Source organism: Seriola aureovittata, chromosome 11, assembly GCF_021018895.1.
Source record: "Seriola aureovittata isolate HTS-2021-v1 ecotype China chromosome 11, ASM2101889v1, whole genome shotgun sequence".
NCBI classification, from domain to species: Eukaryota; Metazoa; Chordata; class Actinopteri; order Carangiformes; family Carangidae; genus Seriola; species Seriola aureovittata.
Genome location: NC_079374.1, coordinates 15,712,019 through 15,730,369, shown reverse-complemented (window position 1 = coordinate 15,730,369; position 18,351 = coordinate 15,712,019). Strand labels below are relative to the sequence as shown.

At 42.5% G+C, this 18,351-nt stretch overlaps 1 protein-coding gene across 8 annotated transcripts in view; it reads left to right on the top strand.

Moving 5' to 3' along the window:
* Positions 1–18,351, top strand: part of fmnl2a (formin-like 2a) — a 50,743-nt gene that overhangs the window by 30,063 nt on the left and 2,329 nt on the right. The window contains exons 7-28 of one of the 8 annotated variants that reach the window (XM_056388766.1): positions 3,382–3,490; positions 3,694–3,770; positions 4,647–4,740; positions 6,242–6,316; positions 7,817–7,927; positions 8,275–8,424; positions 8,874–8,975; positions 9,230–9,551; positions 9,872–10,066; positions 10,694–10,714; positions 11,554–11,678; positions 11,769–11,971; positions 12,344–12,578; positions 12,732–12,800; positions 12,891–12,971; positions 13,069–13,198; positions 13,418–13,581; positions 13,661–13,762; positions 14,423–14,518; positions 14,986–15,109; positions 16,533–16,652; positions 18,106–18,205. In XM_056388766.1, the coding sequence (XP_056244741.1) occupies positions 3,382–3,490; positions 3,694–3,770; positions 4,647–4,740; positions 6,242–6,316; positions 7,817–7,927; positions 8,275–8,424; positions 8,874–8,975; positions 9,230–9,551; positions 9,872–10,066; positions 10,694–10,714; positions 11,554–11,678; positions 11,769–11,971; positions 12,344–12,578; positions 12,732–12,800; positions 12,891–12,971; positions 13,069–13,198; positions 13,418–13,581; positions 13,661–13,762; positions 14,423–14,518; positions 14,986–15,109; positions 16,533–16,624 (2,677 nt within the window). In that variant the 3' untranslated portion in view covers positions 16,625–16,652; positions 18,106–18,205. Of the gene's footprint in view, positions 1–3,381; positions 3,491–3,693; positions 3,771–4,646; positions 4,741–6,241; positions 6,317–7,816; positions 7,928–8,274; positions 8,425–8,873; positions 8,976–9,229; positions 9,552–9,871; positions 10,067–10,693; positions 10,715–11,553; positions 11,679–11,768; positions 11,972–12,343; positions 12,579–12,731; positions 12,801–12,890; positions 12,972–13,068; positions 13,199–13,417; positions 13,582–13,660; positions 13,763–14,422; positions 14,519–14,985; positions 15,110–16,532; positions 16,653–18,105; positions 18,206–18,351 lie in introns of those variants that run through there. The other 7 variants (XM_056388770.1, XM_056388763.1, XM_056388765.1 and 4 more) reach the window with 7 other exon arrangements.

Below are 18,351 nucleotides of genomic sequence, written 5' to 3'. Positions count from 1 at the left end.
CTGGCTTAAGACACATTTCTGCAGCAGCATGCAAATACCATTAGTCTAGATTTTTCGAATTGCTCGTTTTGCACATGATTATGACACGATGGACAGTTATTTTCCCTGTGACAGATGATGGCAGCAAATGGAAACATCTCCTTTTATGGAATGAATCTTTTCTTGTGTTTTTGTTTCTATTATCACCAAACAGACCATTTGAACTCCAAATCCTGTTCACACAATATTTCACAGCATTTAATTCATAAGCCCATGCTAATATATGCTCTAATATATGCTCTGGAGCACAAATCCCATTCAGTTGTGTCTAATCCTCCCTGTCATTCCATTGATGTTTCGACTCTTACTTCTGTGACCTTTAATCCGTTTGTTCGAAGAGGTTAACTTGAAGACATTGTACACAAAGAAAACTATTGATTCAACAAGGCACATGTCTTATTAATATGAGATCGTTGAATTATAACAGTCAGCCATTTTTATTCATTGTTTGAGTTGTTTTTTGTTGCCTGCTGTCTCAAAAGTAAGACATTTTACAAGTAATTTTTTTTTTGTTGTTTTCACTTTCTAACTGCATTAACTGCTACTTCACATCACTTGTAAGCGTGTGCTGCCTCCAGATGTTACCCTTGTGTCATCACTCGAGCATGTGCACTATGTGTAACAGGTCAGAGTGTCTTCATTGAGGCTGACTGTCTCTTCTGTTCTGTCCTGGTGTTCGTCCATAGTCATCTACTCTCCTGTCTGCCAATCTTCGACAGCAGGCAGGTCTCAGCTTTGCTCTGCTGGCTCACAGTCAGCTTTCTGCAGCCTCACCCCCCCCCCCAATGCACACACATACACAATCCCTGCCCCTGCCTCATTGTACTTTATACCTCCCTGCTAGCGCTGCCCAGTTTATTTGTCCCGCTGTCTGTGTCGGGGATGTGAATTATTTGTACTGTCAGCCTCCCCTCCCTCGCTTGAGACTGAATTCTCCTTTCCTTGGAGCAAATGGATTTTTCTGCATTCATTGTTCTTGCCTCTGCCTGTGTGCTGCTTGTGTGGCTCCCTAAATGCCATTCTGTGCAGAGGGTAGCCCAGTTTCTGCAAAAGCCCTGTAAAAAGCTTAACACTAGGCCACAACCAGTACAGATAGATTAGGAATCCTCTAAAAATCTTCTGTATTTTGGATGCATTATCTGTTTTCCTACTTGATAAGAGATGTCACATTAATTGTGAAGCATTTCGTCTGCTCTAGTATCAGTGGTTTAATAATGCTTAAATTTACAATTGTCCACTATACAGAATCTTTATCACTCTCTAGATTAGCTTTTTAATTAGGATAACGTGAACTGCTAACAGCTGGATGTCAAATTAAGACTTGTATGTTTCTTCTTCAAACTGCCATCTTGAAGAACACCAAGCACACTGACCTGTCCAAAGTGCTCTCAAATAAGACGGTATGCCTGTAGACTTACGTGGAGTTAGCTAGAAATCCATAGCTGTGTTTGTCTGTATTGTAGCTGTAGTCTTAGTTTTTGATGTTGTGTGGTGTTATTTACAACATTTTCTGTCTCTTATGGTCTCGCTGTTTTTGAGAAAACAGACAGGCAATTTTTGGACAATATTCATGTGTTGAAATCAGAACATCAACTCCTGGATGTCTCAGAACTTTTTTTCTTGTTAATAAGTAACCTCGTTTGATTCAAACTTTGTGAACATTTTCACCATTGACAGATATTAATTGAGTATTACAGTATGAAAATTTGTGTCTTTTTTACCCGGAGAAAGTAGTCCTCGCTGTCATATCTAACCACCTTGCTCCGTAACTGCAATTGAATATGTTGGTATCACTCTCCTTCACCGTGTCTAACTAGTTCAGAATTGTGCGTCTACACTTTAATGAGGATCAAGAAGAGACCATATTACTGTTATTCTCACCTCCCTCCACAGCTTCAGAGATTAGTTGGTCTACAGAGCGGTCCTCCTTACAGGAGATCCAACTGTAAATGTTATTCAATGAGGATTTTTCATTGACAACCTGAAAATATTGAATTACCTCCCTACTTCCACTGATCTCATTAATCATTGTCGCACTATTTTGGCTTTCAAGGTTCAGCTTTAAATTTTGAACCCTGAATAATTGATTGAAACCAAACTAAATTGCCACATAATGAATTTGTTGTCTTTTACTCCTGTTTCCTGAACTTTTTTTTGTTTATTTTCCAGTTCTTTTATACTTTTCTCACTGCGTTGTTTTTAATGTGTCTATATAAAGTTTAGTTGTGTAATTTCAGACAAGTCAGAGCAGGTTAAGGTATTACACGTCGCTGGTGTTGTGTAATCATTTATCATTAGTTTGGCTTGTGATTAAGACACATTTCTTCCAAATTGTGCCACCCCTCGATTTGGATGTTGATTAATCAGGAGAGGAAAAGCCTGCGACAGAAATCCTTTCAGATTATTTTCTCCGCTGCGTGAAGCGGGCGCTCCAGTTCTGTCAGAAAGAGTCTCGCAAATCGACTGCAGTTCTGTCAGGGAACTTGTTTTGCTGGTCGACACCACAACCTGCCGAGCACATGTAGAATACGCATAAATGCAATCTCATAAAATAAATATTAGATTTACACTGGTTTGAACACTAAAACATCATTTTTCAGGGCATGAAGTAACTATTTAATGTGAACTTTTTTGATACTTAACCATCTTTGTCCTAAAACTGCTGCCTCTTCCTTGCTCTAGCCTTTTTGAGACACACACACACACACACACACACACACACACACACACACACACACACACACACACACACACACTGACTCAGAGAAGTCACGCCTTCAGGCATGGGAGCTGACACGAATCAGCGTGTCTATCAGTAGCCTGAAGACACATTTTTCCCCAGAACTCGGGCTGGTAATTGAACCTCGTGACAACAATCTGAAAATAAACTGTTTTGCTCTGACTGGCTCCGCATATTATTCAGTAATACTGCTGCTCCAGCATTTCTTTTATTGTGAGAGCTGCACCAGGAGGAAAGGCCTTGTTTTGTTCACATTAAGCTGCACAATCACTGTGCTGCATGCAAATGACTGGCTTCTATTGTGTTAGCTGTAAGAGATATCTTTGTGAAGGGCGTTAAATTAAAACAATTGAAAAGAGGGCATCCTGTGGCCCCTGGCGAGGCTGTAGATTATATGGCCTTTGTGTGTGTTGATGTAAGGTGGTGTGGCGGTTTAATAGCCTCCCTATGTGAGGGAGATGGTCCGTGACGATGCCATTCACTGATGGCATCTGTTTTCTTGTTTGTGTTTAGATGCTTGTAGACCTGACACTTCCTTTAGTAAAACATTCTCTCTTTCCACTTCTCACTCAATTGTTTTTGTGTTTTGTGTACTGTTTCAGTTGTAACACGCTGCCCAGCCGGCGAACACTGAAAAACTCCAGACTGGTCTGTAAGAAAGACGACGTCCACGTCTGCATCATGTGCCTGCGTGCTATCATGAACTACCAGGTCAGTGCCCTGCGGTCCCTATGGGACGTCCACACAGACTCCATGTCCCTCTGGACTGAAGCACACTCTTCTAACTGAAGCCAAGTTCAATTTGTTTGACTGCTAGTTCTTCATATTTCATGTTCATTCAGTGGCTCTTTTTCTCTGTTAATTAGCTTATGTGTCTCCATCTTTCTCCCTCTCATTTGTTTTTCATCTTCCAGTATGGCTTCAACATGGTCATGTCACACCCACATGCTGTGAATGAAATTGCACTAAGTCTCAACAATAAAAACCCCAGGTAAGTTCAAACCAAAATAAGAAATAACTGTAATGAGAAAAACTCTTAAGGTCAACATTTAAAGGAATAAAACGCACGTTTCTCTTTGCTGATAAAAAAAGAGTCAAGTGGTGAGAGATTCAGTAAGAGATGCAAGCTTTACAAATCCAAATATTTTACCAACATGGATTCAAATTGGAACATTCAGTCCGACATTAGTGTCAGTGCACCTGCACAGTCTAATACAGAGTGAGTGTCTTTGTCACTCAGGGGCATATTCACCCTGACAGATGGGTCAGGCCACTCCAGCTGCTTATTGTGTGCGTGTGTGTGTGTGCGTGTGTGTGCGCGTGCGTGCGTGTGTGTGATAGTGGGTCAGTGTCTGTCCACTTCATGGCTCATGGCCTAAGGATTTAGGAGGTGGCCTAAGGAAACTGGAGGTGAAACCACTTTGCATCACCTATCACATATTGTCTCATCCAGACAGAGAATTCCTGCATGAAAGAACCAGAGACGGAACACACAAACACACACACACACACACACACGGATTAGGCCTGAAGTATTAGTATTTCATACCCACCTTTTAATCCAGTGGATTAGATGAAAATGAAAACTTTTTTCAGACCTCATAACATGCCAGTCTGTCAGCATAATTAAATTTTATCATGGTCTTTGTCAATATTTGTAAAATGAAAAAAAAATATTAAAAGGGCATTGATTGTAATAAACTTTGTAATTTCCATGTAGATAAATTTTACACCAACATTTCAGTGTTGGTAGGAAATCCCACTGTTTTTCTCTTTGTTTGTTCCATGGTTAAGTACAGGTTTGCTGCTGCGCTGGCACTTGTCATTTACTAACCATTCCTGCCTTTATTCTCTCGCTGTTTTACAGAACTAAAGCTCTCGTCTTGGAGCTCCTGGCGGCAGTTTGTCTCGTGAGAGGAGGCCACGAAATTATTCTCTCTGCGTTCGACAACTTTAAGGAGGTAGGACCTGCACGGGGAGGGGAAGTGAGGTCTGAGGAGACGAGTATGCCATTACATTTCGACTGAGCATTGTCAAACAGTGACTCAGCCCAGGAGAGGAATGCTCCTCCGGCAGATGCAAGACCAGCAGATTCCTCACTGCTGCAGAGCAATAGCATCTAGGAATGAGCTCTTTGTCAACAGATTACAGATGCCGGTTTAGCCTCATAACACAGGAGGACCTCCAGAGAAAACAGTTACGTGTGTGTGTTAACTGGATTTGGCGGACACATCAAAGCTCAGAATAGCAGACAGACGAATGCAACAGACAGCCCTGCCTGACCCTTGCCTGTCTGGATGAGGTATTCTGGCTGCCGGTGAAAAGAGTGGGAGGTTTATGATGGAGTTGGCGCTAACAGCAGCCCCACTTTGTAGCATACGGCCTGCAAACATGGGCCGACTGCAGTTAATGCAATATTTACACCCTTGAATGAAATATTGAGTGTTGCTCTCAGCGGCATTGGCATTAGTGGGAGAATAAGTCTGAGAACGTAGCTCGTCTAATGAGATGAATGTTGAGTAATGGTCGTGATAGTGTAGGCTGCTGGAGCAATGTGAGGAAGCAAAGTGACACAATGTAATGTTATTAGATCTAGTTTGCCAAGTGACTTTGATATCCCAGTCAGAAATTGGATGAAGGGGCGGCAGGCTGAGGCTCTGGGCGTTATTCAGAGTTTTTTTTTTTTTTTTTTTTTTTGGGATGCACACCCCTCCACTTTCTTCCTCCCTTCTCAATTCTTTATCATGCTCCATCTCCCTCATTGCCCTCCACATGAACTGTCTGAGCTGGAGAGCATCTCTCTCTCTCTCTCTCTCTCTCTCTCTCTCTCTCTCACACACTCGCTCTCGCTCTCTCTCTCTCTCTCTTCATCCCTCTCTCTCTGTTGTTTTCTGTCTTCCAAGTTCTAGTTCAAATAGGGTTTTACTGGCAGGACACAGAAGCACTGCGTGAGCTGTATATGAAATGAAAGAATGATTCAGCAGTAGTTCATAAATAACTGGATCATAGTAATTTTCACTTTGAAAACTATGTAACGTCACTGACTGTTTATTTTCACACCGGTGATAACGTGAGGTTTTCTGACTGGGTAATGCCGATAAAGTTTGAGGATTAAAGGGTCGCAAGGATACAGTGCTGCTCTGTACTTTGTCAGCACTCTCTATACCACCAAAACACACCCTTGTCTTTCTTCCTGCAGAGAGAAAAAGCTCATGCTTGTTTTGATTCTAGTTGTGCTAGGGAGGGAGCAATTATATTTTTTGTGTTAACTGTGTACAGGTGGCACAGAAATTTAAGCTTAAATCACATGTCAATTATGATTTCATCAGTGTAAATTATCAGAGGTTGTTGGTGTGGGTGCCATTCATGGGAATCAGTGATTGATTGATTGTATCAATCACTGTTTCTTTCTCTCTCCACCTTGATTACTTCAAATTCAGTTTGATGTGGTTTGTTTTGCAGGTTTGTATGGAGACACAGCGGTTCGAGAAGCTTATGGAGTATTTCAAGAATGAGGACAACAACATTGACTTCATGGTATGTACACACACACACACACACACACACACACACACACACTCTTAATGACTATTGATTGTGTGATTGTGCTGCACTCCCTTGAAAATCATACATCACAAGGCAAAGATGGCTCGTGAGCCTTTTAGAGCTGAAGAAGAGCAAAGGTGTTTGCTGGGAATTGTTCACCACTGTCAAGTGTTCAGAGCAGCTGCAACACGCAGGTTAGTGCACAGGGAGCTACAAAGGTTCAGCTGTGATGAAATAAAAGCATGGATCAGAGTTACCGAGTGGTTAGAACTGCCACCTCAAAGTGAAAAGGTTCTGAGTTCGAACTATGCCTTACTATACTATAACTTTTCATGTCTTACTATGATATAACGTTTTTATACCTTAATGTATTATGACACTTCTATGCCATACTATACTATGACATTTTTATGTCTTACTAGACTATGATATTTTTTGCCTTTCTATTTTATGACTTTATGCGCTAATATGACGTTTTTATGCCTATTTTAAATGTTTGTAACACTGCTGCACATGTCCTCAAACAATAAACAAACACATTGTGCTTCCAGTTTTATGATACACACTCACAGGGCTGTTTTTGTCTGTGAGAGGACTCTAATTTTTCTCATCATGGCACAAACTACAGATGTAGTGCTTTACATCAAACTGGAGTGGCCCTTAAGTGAAGAATCCATGTCAAGTCTATCTATCCAGTGTCCTAATTGATGTGTGGCATACATCGTGTGTGTGTGCGTGCGTGTGCGTGTGCGTGTGCGTGTGCGTGTGTGTGTGTGTGTGTGTGTGTGTGTGTGTGTGTGTGTGAGAGAGAGAGAGAGAGAGAGAGAGCTTAAACCAACAGATGCTGTGTTCAAATAGATCTTCAATAGGACTTTGAATCGGACCTCTGTCACAAGTCGTCGTCTGACAGCAGCACTAAATCAAACAGACTTTGTCAAAGCCGACATGTCGCATGAGACAACTGAGCTCCTTACTGGGAGTTCATTAAGCCTTTGTCAGTGTGAGGAGAAGTTTGTGTGTGTGTGTGTGTACATACATTAAACACTGAGAGATTCCCCCTTGATCTGTTTATGCAGCCAATGCAGTTGAACTGGCTGATTTTGTTCATTTGTTGTCTTAGATCCTTTTAATCTGCCAGATAAGCTACTCTGCCAGCTACATAAGCACAGTCATGCAGATTCATACACTGTTTCAGGGGAAGAGATTCTTAAAAAGGCAACAGATGTGATAATGAGCATAAAAACCGTTTGACAGAAGTGCCAGGCTGTTGTAGAAAAACCTCAAATATGTCGTTAATTAGTTTATTAACGCGTTTTACTTTGCATTGTCAGCAGTTTGTTGGGATCTTAGGGTCATAAAACATTTTTATATTTAATTTTTGATTTATAACTGATGATGCGTACAAGAGGTGTTTCAAAAAATGTCCAGGAAGCGTACGTTAGATACTGTGTAACCTCATCCACTAACTATATTTTTTCTGTTTCTATTCAGGTGGCCTGTATGCAGTTCATCAACATTGTGGTGCACTCGGTGGAGGACATGAACTTCCGAGTTCATCTACAGTACGACTTCACCAAGCTGTGTCTGGACGACTACTTAGACGTGAGTTGAGACAGAGCACTGCGGGGAAAAGTGGATAGACAGACAGAACACAGGCGCTCTTAATGTTCAGCTCAGTCCAGAGTATACAGTTGGTTGTCATTACTACAGCCCCGAGACAACAGCTACAGAAAAGCAGTCAATAATGGCTTTTCCATTACTTCAGGAAAAAAAAATCAGTTCTGTAAATCCTCATCTCCTGCCTCGCTGCAGAGGGTAAGATCGATGCTGGCCTCGGAGTCTGAGATGTCGGCCTCATGCAGTGAACTGAAAAACTGAATATCTTCCCCACCGCCTAACTGCCTCACTCTGATTGTCACACTATCTCTTTTTTTGTGTATTTTTTCCAGAAATTAAAGCACACAGAGAGCGATAAGCTGCAGGTTCAAATCCAGGCATACTTGGATAACGTCTTTGATGTGGGAGCCCTCCTGGAGGATGCCGAGACCAAAAACGCTGCCCTGGAGCGGGTGGAGGAGCTGGAGGAGAACATGTCACATGTGAGAGCCCTCGACTATTGATTCCACTCTGTGAAAATCCATAAAACTGACTCCTTAGTCTCATTTGTCTTCTCTCACAAAAGGAGTCCAGCATGTCAGGATGTTGATGGCACAGTGAATTGACAGGGTGCACGGCAGTCTGTGTGAAGCTCCTGTCACGCTTGTTATCACGCCTTGCCCCCTCAGCATGGGATTTACTGTGATCTAATGCTTTCACTTAACTGTCAGCCACAAGGCAACACTTACAAGACATAGTATATATGGACACACTTTTTGTAACCTTCAAAACTTTGAAGTCCTCATAGTTTGTTTTAATCCAGAAAAATCTATAAATTAAATGCTTTATATCCTGCCCCGCTGGATCACTTTGACATATTGAGTTGGATGTTGTCATCACAATGAGTTCGCGTCACTGTGTGACCTCGTCCTCTTGGCCATTGTTCTTATAGATGACAGAGAAGCTGCAGGACATGGAGAACGAGGCCATGTCCAAGATCGTGGAGCTGGAGAAGCAGCTGATGCAAAGGAACAAGGAGCTTGACTCCATCAGGGTCAGACTCCACATTTACATTCATTAATTCAGTTGTCATTTCAGTACTCACTAAATACAAAAACCAAGTCTCCTTATAATAAACAGTTTGATGATGATTAAATGAAAAAATGTTATTAAAAAAAATTCCTGCGTATCCACGTTTCTGATTTCTCAGTTCCTTGTTTAACATTAGTACACTGATTGTTTTATCTTCTGCTTCCTCTAATATCTCGAGAATATTACTTTCTTTCTTGCTGTCTCTGCCCCACACAGGAAGTCTACAAAGACACCAGCTCGCAGGTACACTCGCTGCGGCAGATGTTAAAGGAGAAGGATGAGGCCATCCAGCGACAGAGTAACCTAGAGAAGAAGATCCACGAGCTGGAGAAGCAGGGCACCATCAAGATCCACAAGAAGGGAGACGGTGACATCTCCATCCTGCCCTCACCGCCCCATGGCGTGGAGGGTTTGCCAGGCGCTGTGGTTGGAGGAAACAGCGGAGCTGTCAGTCCAAACCATGTAGGAGTTGTAGCAGGCGCGTCTGCTCCACCTCCACCGCCTCCTCCACCCCCTCCACTGCCAGTGAATGGCACATGTAGGTTTAATTTTAACCCAGTTTATTAGCATGTAAACTGTTGATCATGAAAAGCAGATAGAAGAGAGAAAATAGCATTAATTTTTATCTGACGGGCAAAATGTGTTTATTCTCTCCTAAGAACTGAGCTGGATATCAAAAAGTACTCACCTAGATCTGTAATAGTTTCAGTAGTTAATTTAAACTATTTTAAACTGAAGCTTCAATGAAAATAGCGAAACTTTCCAAACACCAGCATCAGAGATGTGACAGACACAGACAGGGAGCTCAGGATATATCCTCTGTTTTTGTTTATCCTACTTTCTCTATCTCTTCTCCAGTGCCAAATGGACTATCATCGGCCATTCCCGCAGCAGCAGCCGCCCCCCCACCTCCTCCACCGCCTCCCCCTCCCCCTCCACCCCCCGGACCGGCCTCAGACATCTCAGCGCCTCTGCCTCCTCCGCCTCCTCCTGTGGCACCACCACTGCCCGGCTGCGGGACGCCCACTGTCATCATGAACTCTGGGTTGGCAGGTAAGGTCACCGTGTGTCTGTAGGTGAATGAACAATACCTTTATGTAGTGAAAATATAAACTATAACGGGCATAGCAGCTTCTTTTTAAGTGATTGCAAAGGGCTGAAATATCAAAACAACAGACAACCAGTAATGCCAGTAGCTCCCGCGTAGCTTTTGTTGTTGTTGTTGTTTATATTTGTTATTATATAAGTCAGCCTCCCAAAGGCTGCCGAACTTGCTGTCAGGCATGTGCCTTCTCAGATGATGACAACTGATCAGTAACAAAGCCAGATTAGATCCTCCTGTAACCAGATCTGTCCGTACTGTATGTAGATGTGGGTGCATATTTCTACATACCTGTATGTAAGCATGTGCGTGCTGAACTACTAGAGGGACGTAACATCCTCCCTGAGAAGCTTGAAACCTTTGAATCAGAAAACACAGCGATGCCAACCCAGTAATGTCAGTTACACTGCACCACTCAGTAAACAGTAGAAACCGTATTTATTTTGAAAGCACAGATTCTTTACTGTGCCGTGTGTGTTTGAGATGTGTGTGTTGAAGCTTTCTCACTAATTTCTCTCACGATTTCTTAATGACTTATCTTTTACTTGATCCTTTTCTTTTTTTTCTCTGCCAACCAGAGGGACCCATCAAACTTTTCTGTAGGTTCTGCCTGTCATGTTTGGTGTTTTATCCCCCCCAGTGTTCCCTTTCTTTCCCACAAGTTTTGAAAATGGTATTTTCAGTCTTTGAATCCCAGTTGAAAACACAAGAACAACACAGCTTCACAGAACGGCCTTCTGTAAAACATTTAGATCATTTTAAACGACAAAAAAAAAAAAAAAACCAGATTTCAAACTCTATGCATGACTTTACCTTCACACCTTGCTGTAGTATTGTGATTGAGTGTGCGTGTGTGTGCGTGCCTTCATTTGAGTGTTTGTACGAGTGGAGATATCACCACATCTCAAAGCGTTGGTTGCATGCTGAGACACAGTGACCTGCTGTGACACGCTGATGACAGAAAGTGATAGCCGTAGCTGGAATGCTGTTTACTCTTCTGACAGAGTCCCGTCTCTGCTGACACCTCGTCTGTGTAGCAAAGCCGGGCACCATCTCAATGTTCAGCTTCAACGAATCAGGCCAGGTGGCTTCAAATACTTTTAATCTCTCTAATAGATAGTTTGTCAGTTGGCCAGGCAGGAAATCCTCACCATACGCACCATTTACTGTACCGGTATATCCTTCGGCCTTATTCTCCTCCACGAGGCTGAGAGGATTCACTCTGCTTAGGAAAAACAAATAAATAAATAGAGTGTGATTGTATGTTTTTAGAGATCAGGCAGAACTAGGATCTAGCCTCCAAGGGAGTCATATCCGTGTGTGTCACAAATCCCAGATACCTGTCTACCCTTTCACCTGCATGTGTGTGAATGTAAATGTATGTTCCCTGATGGTAGATAAGGAAAACAGTGTGTTAACTCGACTGTGTCCTGTGTAGCTGTTAAGATCAAGAAACCCATCAAGACAAAGTTCCGTATGCCCGTCTTCAACTGGGTAGCCCTTAAACCAAACCAGATCAACGGCACCGTCTTCAATGAGATCGATGATGAGAGGATACTCGAGGTAAGAGTCTCAGTGGTTTAACCTTGTGCATTTCTGGCATCGTTCCCATGGAAACAGAACGTGATCTGATTCTCTGTTGCCTTCTTTCAGGACCTGAACGTGGATGAGTTTGAGGAGATGTTTAAGACGAAAGCCCAGGGCCAGCCGATCGACCTCACCGTAAGCAAGCAGAAGGTCATCCAGAAGGGGCCGAACAAGGTGTCTCTGCTGGACTCCAACAGGGCGAAGAACCTGGCCATCACACTGAGGAAAGTGGGCAAGACACCTGAGGAGATCTGCAAGGCCATTCAGATGTAAGCCCCTTCAAAATAAAACGACAACCTCTGAATCCCTCTGGTGTTCTTATATGCTTACTCTTTTTGCCTAAATGAGACGTTTGTTTTGAGCGTCCCGGCCTTTGATGAATGTTGCTATACAACACACTAGTGATAAATTAAAAATTATGTTTTGGATTAATGTTGTGACCTGGCATTTATATCTATAAATAGTAAACATAAATATATATGATTATATCATGACAGTAGCTTTTTCTCTTTTCACATCATCAGTCATTTTGTTGAACACCTTAACCATATGCTGTGGTATCATGTGTCTTACTTAATGAGGTTCCATTGTGTAATATACTCTGTGTGCCTCTATCCTCCTCTGTCTTACCCCTCACCCAGATTCGACTTACGGACTCTGCCGGTGGACTTTGTGGAGTGTCTGATGCGCTTCCAGCCCACAGAGAACGAGATTAAAATCCTGCGGCAGTTCGAAAAGGAGCGCAAGCCGCTAGAAAGCCTGACGGATGAGGACCGCTTCATGATGCAGTTCAGTAAGATCGAACGACTCATGCAGAAGATGACCATCATGGCCTTCATCGGCAACTTCTGCGAGAGCATTCAGATGCTCACACCGGTGAGTTTTGGGGCAACCTGTTAAAGATGCTACATTGTTATTATTACTATTATTATTGTTATTATTAATATTATTATTACTGGTTTCTGATGTTTAAAACATAGAAAGCAACAATGCTCCACTGAATTGGACATCCTCTTTGTTTCCCCATAGCAACTACATGCAGTCATTGCAGCATCAGTGTCCATCAAGTCATCACAGAAGCTAAAGAAAATCCTAGAGGTAATTGAACCAGTCGCGCCTGGACTGAACATAGTGTTGAATTTGTGTGTGCTTTCCTTTTTCACGTTCATGCTCATTGCTGCTCTGCAGATTATCTTGGCACTTGGAAACTACATGAACAGCAGCAAAAGAGGAGCGGTGTACGGATTCAAGCTGCAGAGTTTAGACTTGGTAGGTTGAATTTGCTTCCTCGTAGCCTTTCAAATCGTCCACTTTTTCCTTACGCGTGTTTTCTACACCTCTAATTTCTCTTTTGCTTCATTCACAGCTACTTGATACCAAGTCGACAGACCGTAAGATAACATTGTTACACTACATAGCCAATGTGGTGAAGGAGAAATACTCGCAGGTGTCTCTCTTCTACAATGAGCTGCACTACGTGGAGAAAGCTGCAGCAGGTGAGTCAGACAGTGCTAGTGTTAGTTCATACATGTGAGATCCAGCCCATCAGTGACACATAGACAGATCCTTGTGCATCTATTGTACTTGGGAGATCCAGTTCATTCTGTTTCTTTTAATTTTCTACCAGATTTTGATATCATTCACTATAAACATTTGACTGAGTATAGTCGAGTGTGGGGTTGCATGTGTAGTTATATGTATCCCTGTGTTCACAGTCTCACTGGAGAACGTCCTGCTGGATGTTAAGGAGCTGCACAGAGGCATGGAGTTGACCAAACGAGAGTACAGCATGCACGGCCACAACACCATGCTCAAAGACTTCATCACGCACAATGAGAACAAACTGAAAAAGCTGCAGGACGATGCCAAGATTGCACAGGTACTGCCTTGTTTTTACTTTTTTCTCTCTGTCTGTTAAATGGTCAACTGAATGTAAATCCTCTGTCTGTTTCTGAAAGGACGCCTTCGACGAGGCGGTGAAATTCTTCGGGGAGAACTCCAAAACCACGCCGCCGTCAGTCTTCTTCCCTGTGTTCGTGCGGTTTGTTAAAGCTTACAGAGTGAGTTGGATAACAGTCTCTGACACAGTCACACAAAAGCACGCACGCACACACACACATACACACACATACACACACCTGTCCAGCTGTTTAGCTCTAGGCTTTGTCACTGCAGCAGCTGGGGAAAGTCAGACATAAAGATATTTTTGAAATGCTCATGTGCATTGTGTGTGTGACATGGTCTGGAAGTGTTCATAGCTCAGTGTTCATTCCAGAAAAACTTTAACTTTCAAATAAGCACATTTTAAGAACTGTGTACGACACACTTCAAACAAAAACCCAACACACAGTACGTTTCTGAATCCTTGTGCACCTATGTGTTGATGAGCTTATTTCATTCAGAGCAGCAGTCTGATCAACAGGTTTATGTGACCTGGGATTCAATCCAAGACTGTCTGGAAGAGTTGGACTGTTTTCAGCTGTTGTCCTTCCACGGCAGCTGTGTGTCAGCTCTGTTTAGTGCACCACTTTTTCTTCTTAACTGCTCCACACTGCTCACGATGCTGAAGTACAATCTGAAGTTTGCACAGAACATTTGAATATTTTAAAATTCACTGAGTTCAGTCAAAACTGTAGAGGCTTCTGCTATAATGGCAACAACACACTGTTCCCTATGTTCATATTTAAACCGTTTATGGCATGAATCTGTAATCTCTGCAGCAAGCAGAAGAGGACAACGAGCAAAGAAAGAGACAGGAGCAGATTATGATGGAGAAACTTCTAGAACAAGAGGCCATGATGGAGGAAAACCAGAAGGTGAGTCGCCCTTCATTTCCAAATCTCCACCCACCCCCCTTCGTCTTTTTCCTCCTTCCCCTCCCTCCCTCCCTCCCTCCCTATATCGCTTTCTAGGCCAGGAGGCTACAGTGGATCACGGCAACCAGAAGGTAAGCCGGCTCCACTTCCTCCCCTTCTACTTCATCCTCTCTTCCTCCAGACTTCTGATCACAGGATTAGTTGAGCACATACTGCCTGCTGGGTATAGTTGTATCTGGTTCTACAGTCTTGACGCCTGCTGAGCCGCATCACATCGACTCAGGATCAGCGGCTCTAATTCTTAAATGGTTCAATTAACTCACACATGCACAAACGCTAGAATGAAGAGGAGTGAGTGGAGCAAAAAAAAATATCCTTGGTTGAATATACTGTAGTCATGACTTAGAGTAAGACCTGTTAACGTGTGTACGTGTGTGTGTGTGTGTGTGTGTGTGTGTGTGTCTCAGTCTCCATCCCATAAGAACAAGCGGCAACAGCAAGAGCTGATCCAGGAGCTCAGGAGGAAACAGGTGAAAGACAGCCGCCATGTCTACGAAGGCAAAGATGGAGCAATTGAGGACATCATCACAGGTAATGTCACTTGGGCCTGGCTGCCGTCTGTGACCAAACACACACATACAGGGCGCTCTGCATGAAGGTCCTCTCCTGTGCTATACATTCAGTCTTTAACAAAGGGATTCTAAAGCAACTAACACGATGACTTTGGCTCTTTCAAAAATTCAGCTGTCAGATGTTTGAGAATCGAAGGTATTACCTAATGAGTACAAACATGTCACTGACAGTCCAGCTAATCCAGATCTGTATCTGCTCTGTCATTGCTTTGTAACACCATCTGTACGTAGACAGGGCCGGGTTGTGACTAGCTCCTAGAACATTCATTTATGAGAAGTTTACTGACAGGCGATGAAAACCTGCCATGGGCAGTGGTGGAATGTAGTACATGTATTCAAGTGCCGTACTTTAACACAGTTTAGAAGTACTTGTACATTATATATCATGATATCCAATTCATGTCAATTTACTTATACTTTTACTCCCTTAGATATATCTGACCTCTATAATTAATATTACCTGACTGATCCTGAATTTTTGAGGCTGATACTAATAATGATATTTGAGTTTAAAAATGACAAATCTGTCTCTTTTCCTTTTTTGAATTGTAAGCAAGATACATACTAAGCGGGACATTTTACCATTGAAAAAAATGTACTTGTCAGTGCTCTATATAATGCTGTTAGTGACACGGTTTCTAAATGACATCAAAGCCAGTGTCAGCATTTCTGCACTTCAATTTCTTGTTACTTATCAGCCGATATATACACAGATACCGATATCTGCAAAAAGCTCATATTGGCTGATATACATCTACTTTGGAAATATGATTTTACATACAAGCCAATACAAGGTATTCTAGTTGATAAGCTGTTTGGGTTGTTTTTAAAGTAGGTACAGTCAGCTCCAGCTACAACAGTAAATTGCTACTTACATAATATAGCACTCACAGGAGTCTTTCATTCATAATTAGTGCTTTATGTAACACTATATTTTTTAATATCGTACCTTTTACTTGTAATGGAATTTCTTTTTTCAATGTGGTATTGCTACTTTCAGTCTTTCAGTGCTTCTTCCACCACTAGCCATGGGAATAGCTTTTGTTAAAACCCCCTGGTAATTGAAATTCAGATTGATCTAAATATTTGTAACAATAAAACTTTGTTAGATTCTTAGAGACAGAGTTAGATAACGTTTATTGCCAAATGAATAACCCTTCTTTGCTCACCAGCAGCCTGTTGGGCTCTTCAGTGGAGCATTAAACTGCTAGAATCCTCTCTCAAACACTCTTGAAGACACTTGTCACCCGGCCCCTCTTGATGCTGTTGTTGGATATTTGCTTAGTGCTAACCAGTGCTAAACCCCTGTAGGATTCTGCTTTTCTTATATTGTGTTTGTCTTGTCTTGTCCTGGCTGTTGTCCCTTGTTGTTCTCAATGCAGTGCTGAAGACAGTGCCCTTTACCGCCCGCACAGCCAAGCGCGGCTCTCGGTTCTTCTGCGAGCCCGCCCTCAATGAGGAGTACCATTACTAAGCTTATAGAACTCTCTCTCTTCTCAAAGGTTGCTGGAACAAAATGTTCTCTTCTTTATGTCTTTCTCTCCTCCCTCTTTTTGCATGCCTCTTCACACTCCTCCTCTTTTAACCATGACACTCCACTCTCACACTCTGGACCTGTGCATGTGCACTGTGCCGGAATCTCATGGTTTTTTGGAGACACGCACACGTCTGAGTGCATGCATTTGTGTTTGTTCACATATTCTATCCCTCCCTGAGCATGACAAGGTGTTGGTGGTAACGGTTTTCTCTGCCCACTTGCATGAAGTGTGACACTCTCATTCATCATCATTATTTTATCAGCCATGGCAAATCATAATGTCACAGAGAGAACTGTCTCCAAGGTCACTCTTACCTGTGCTGTCAGGAGATTTAAAGTGGTGGAGCGTACTTTGTCATGTAAAGGAGCAGAAATGTTCAGCTGGGTGCTGCCATCTAGTGGTGGAATGCTGAAACTGTATATCAATTTATGAATGGAGTAGTTAAGAATTCATCTTTGATTAGATTCAAATTTAATGATCCAATTTGGTCAGTAGCACCCAACATTCTGCAGTGCCATCTTGTAATATACATTAGTATATAGACAAGCTTATCTTCATCTACATGGCAGGTATGACTAACGCCATGATGTGTAAGTGCCTGTGGCATTATAACTTGCTTTTTTCTGTGTGTTTCACTTAATGTTTTAATCAGAAATGAATGTTTGTGTGTTCATTATCACATATCATTACTGCTGTTGACACAGCTTCTTGCACGCTGATCGCTTCATCCCTGCCGCTTTTCCATGATGCACCCCTGCTCTCCCAGTTAGCCCACATGCTGTGGCTTGGTCCTGCCGTCTGCTGGCAGGTCACCTCTCTGTCACATGACTCTCTGCTGTCTGGCAGGCTCACTAACCCACCCATATAAATAATCTTTTGCATTACAGCAGTCTCTATTTACACTTGCAGTGTGCGTGTTACTAACATGCAACCAGATACCTGTTTGGTGGTAATTAACCAGTAGTCAGCTGACTGCATGCATGCTTTGTTTGGTTTTTGGTGACGAGGCTGTTGAACATAATCCTGCTGTCTCCTGGAACCATATTTATTTCTTTTTCAGTTCACAATCGCTCTGTACTGGAAGTTTGAGACAGGCTTGTTGTCTTTCCTTGCTGGTAGCCTCTCTGCAAAGCAGTCTGGGTTTAGTAACAGAAAAAAAACCTAAATAAGCTTTGATCCTCTACTCCATCCACCCTCAATCCTCCTTCCTGCCAGTTGAACCAGTTAACATCCTCCAGCTCTTTCCCTTCTCATGCCCTTATCCCACTCTGGCCTTTCCCCCGTGCAGCCTGCTGCCACTCTGCTTTGCTCTTGCAGCGCTCTCTGTGCAAAGCCAGTGTGAAAATGTTGGGCTGACGCTCTGGTCAGTCTCCTCCTCCTCCATTTTTAACCTTCATTTTGTCTTCTCTTTATCTAGCCCTAAAGAAGAATAATATTACTAAATTTCCCAATGTCTACTCGAGGGTAAGGAACTCCTCCAGTAGCACCTCTGTAGTGGTGGATGTGTCCCAAACCTGGCAAGCATCTCTTTATTACCTCCCTTCCTGTTTTACTGTCTTCTTATTTAGGGTTCACTCAGCATTCACCTACCTGTCCCTTTGTTTTCTCCTCATTATATCTGCTTAATAACAGTAGATTTGAATGTCTAATGCAAAAAAATTAA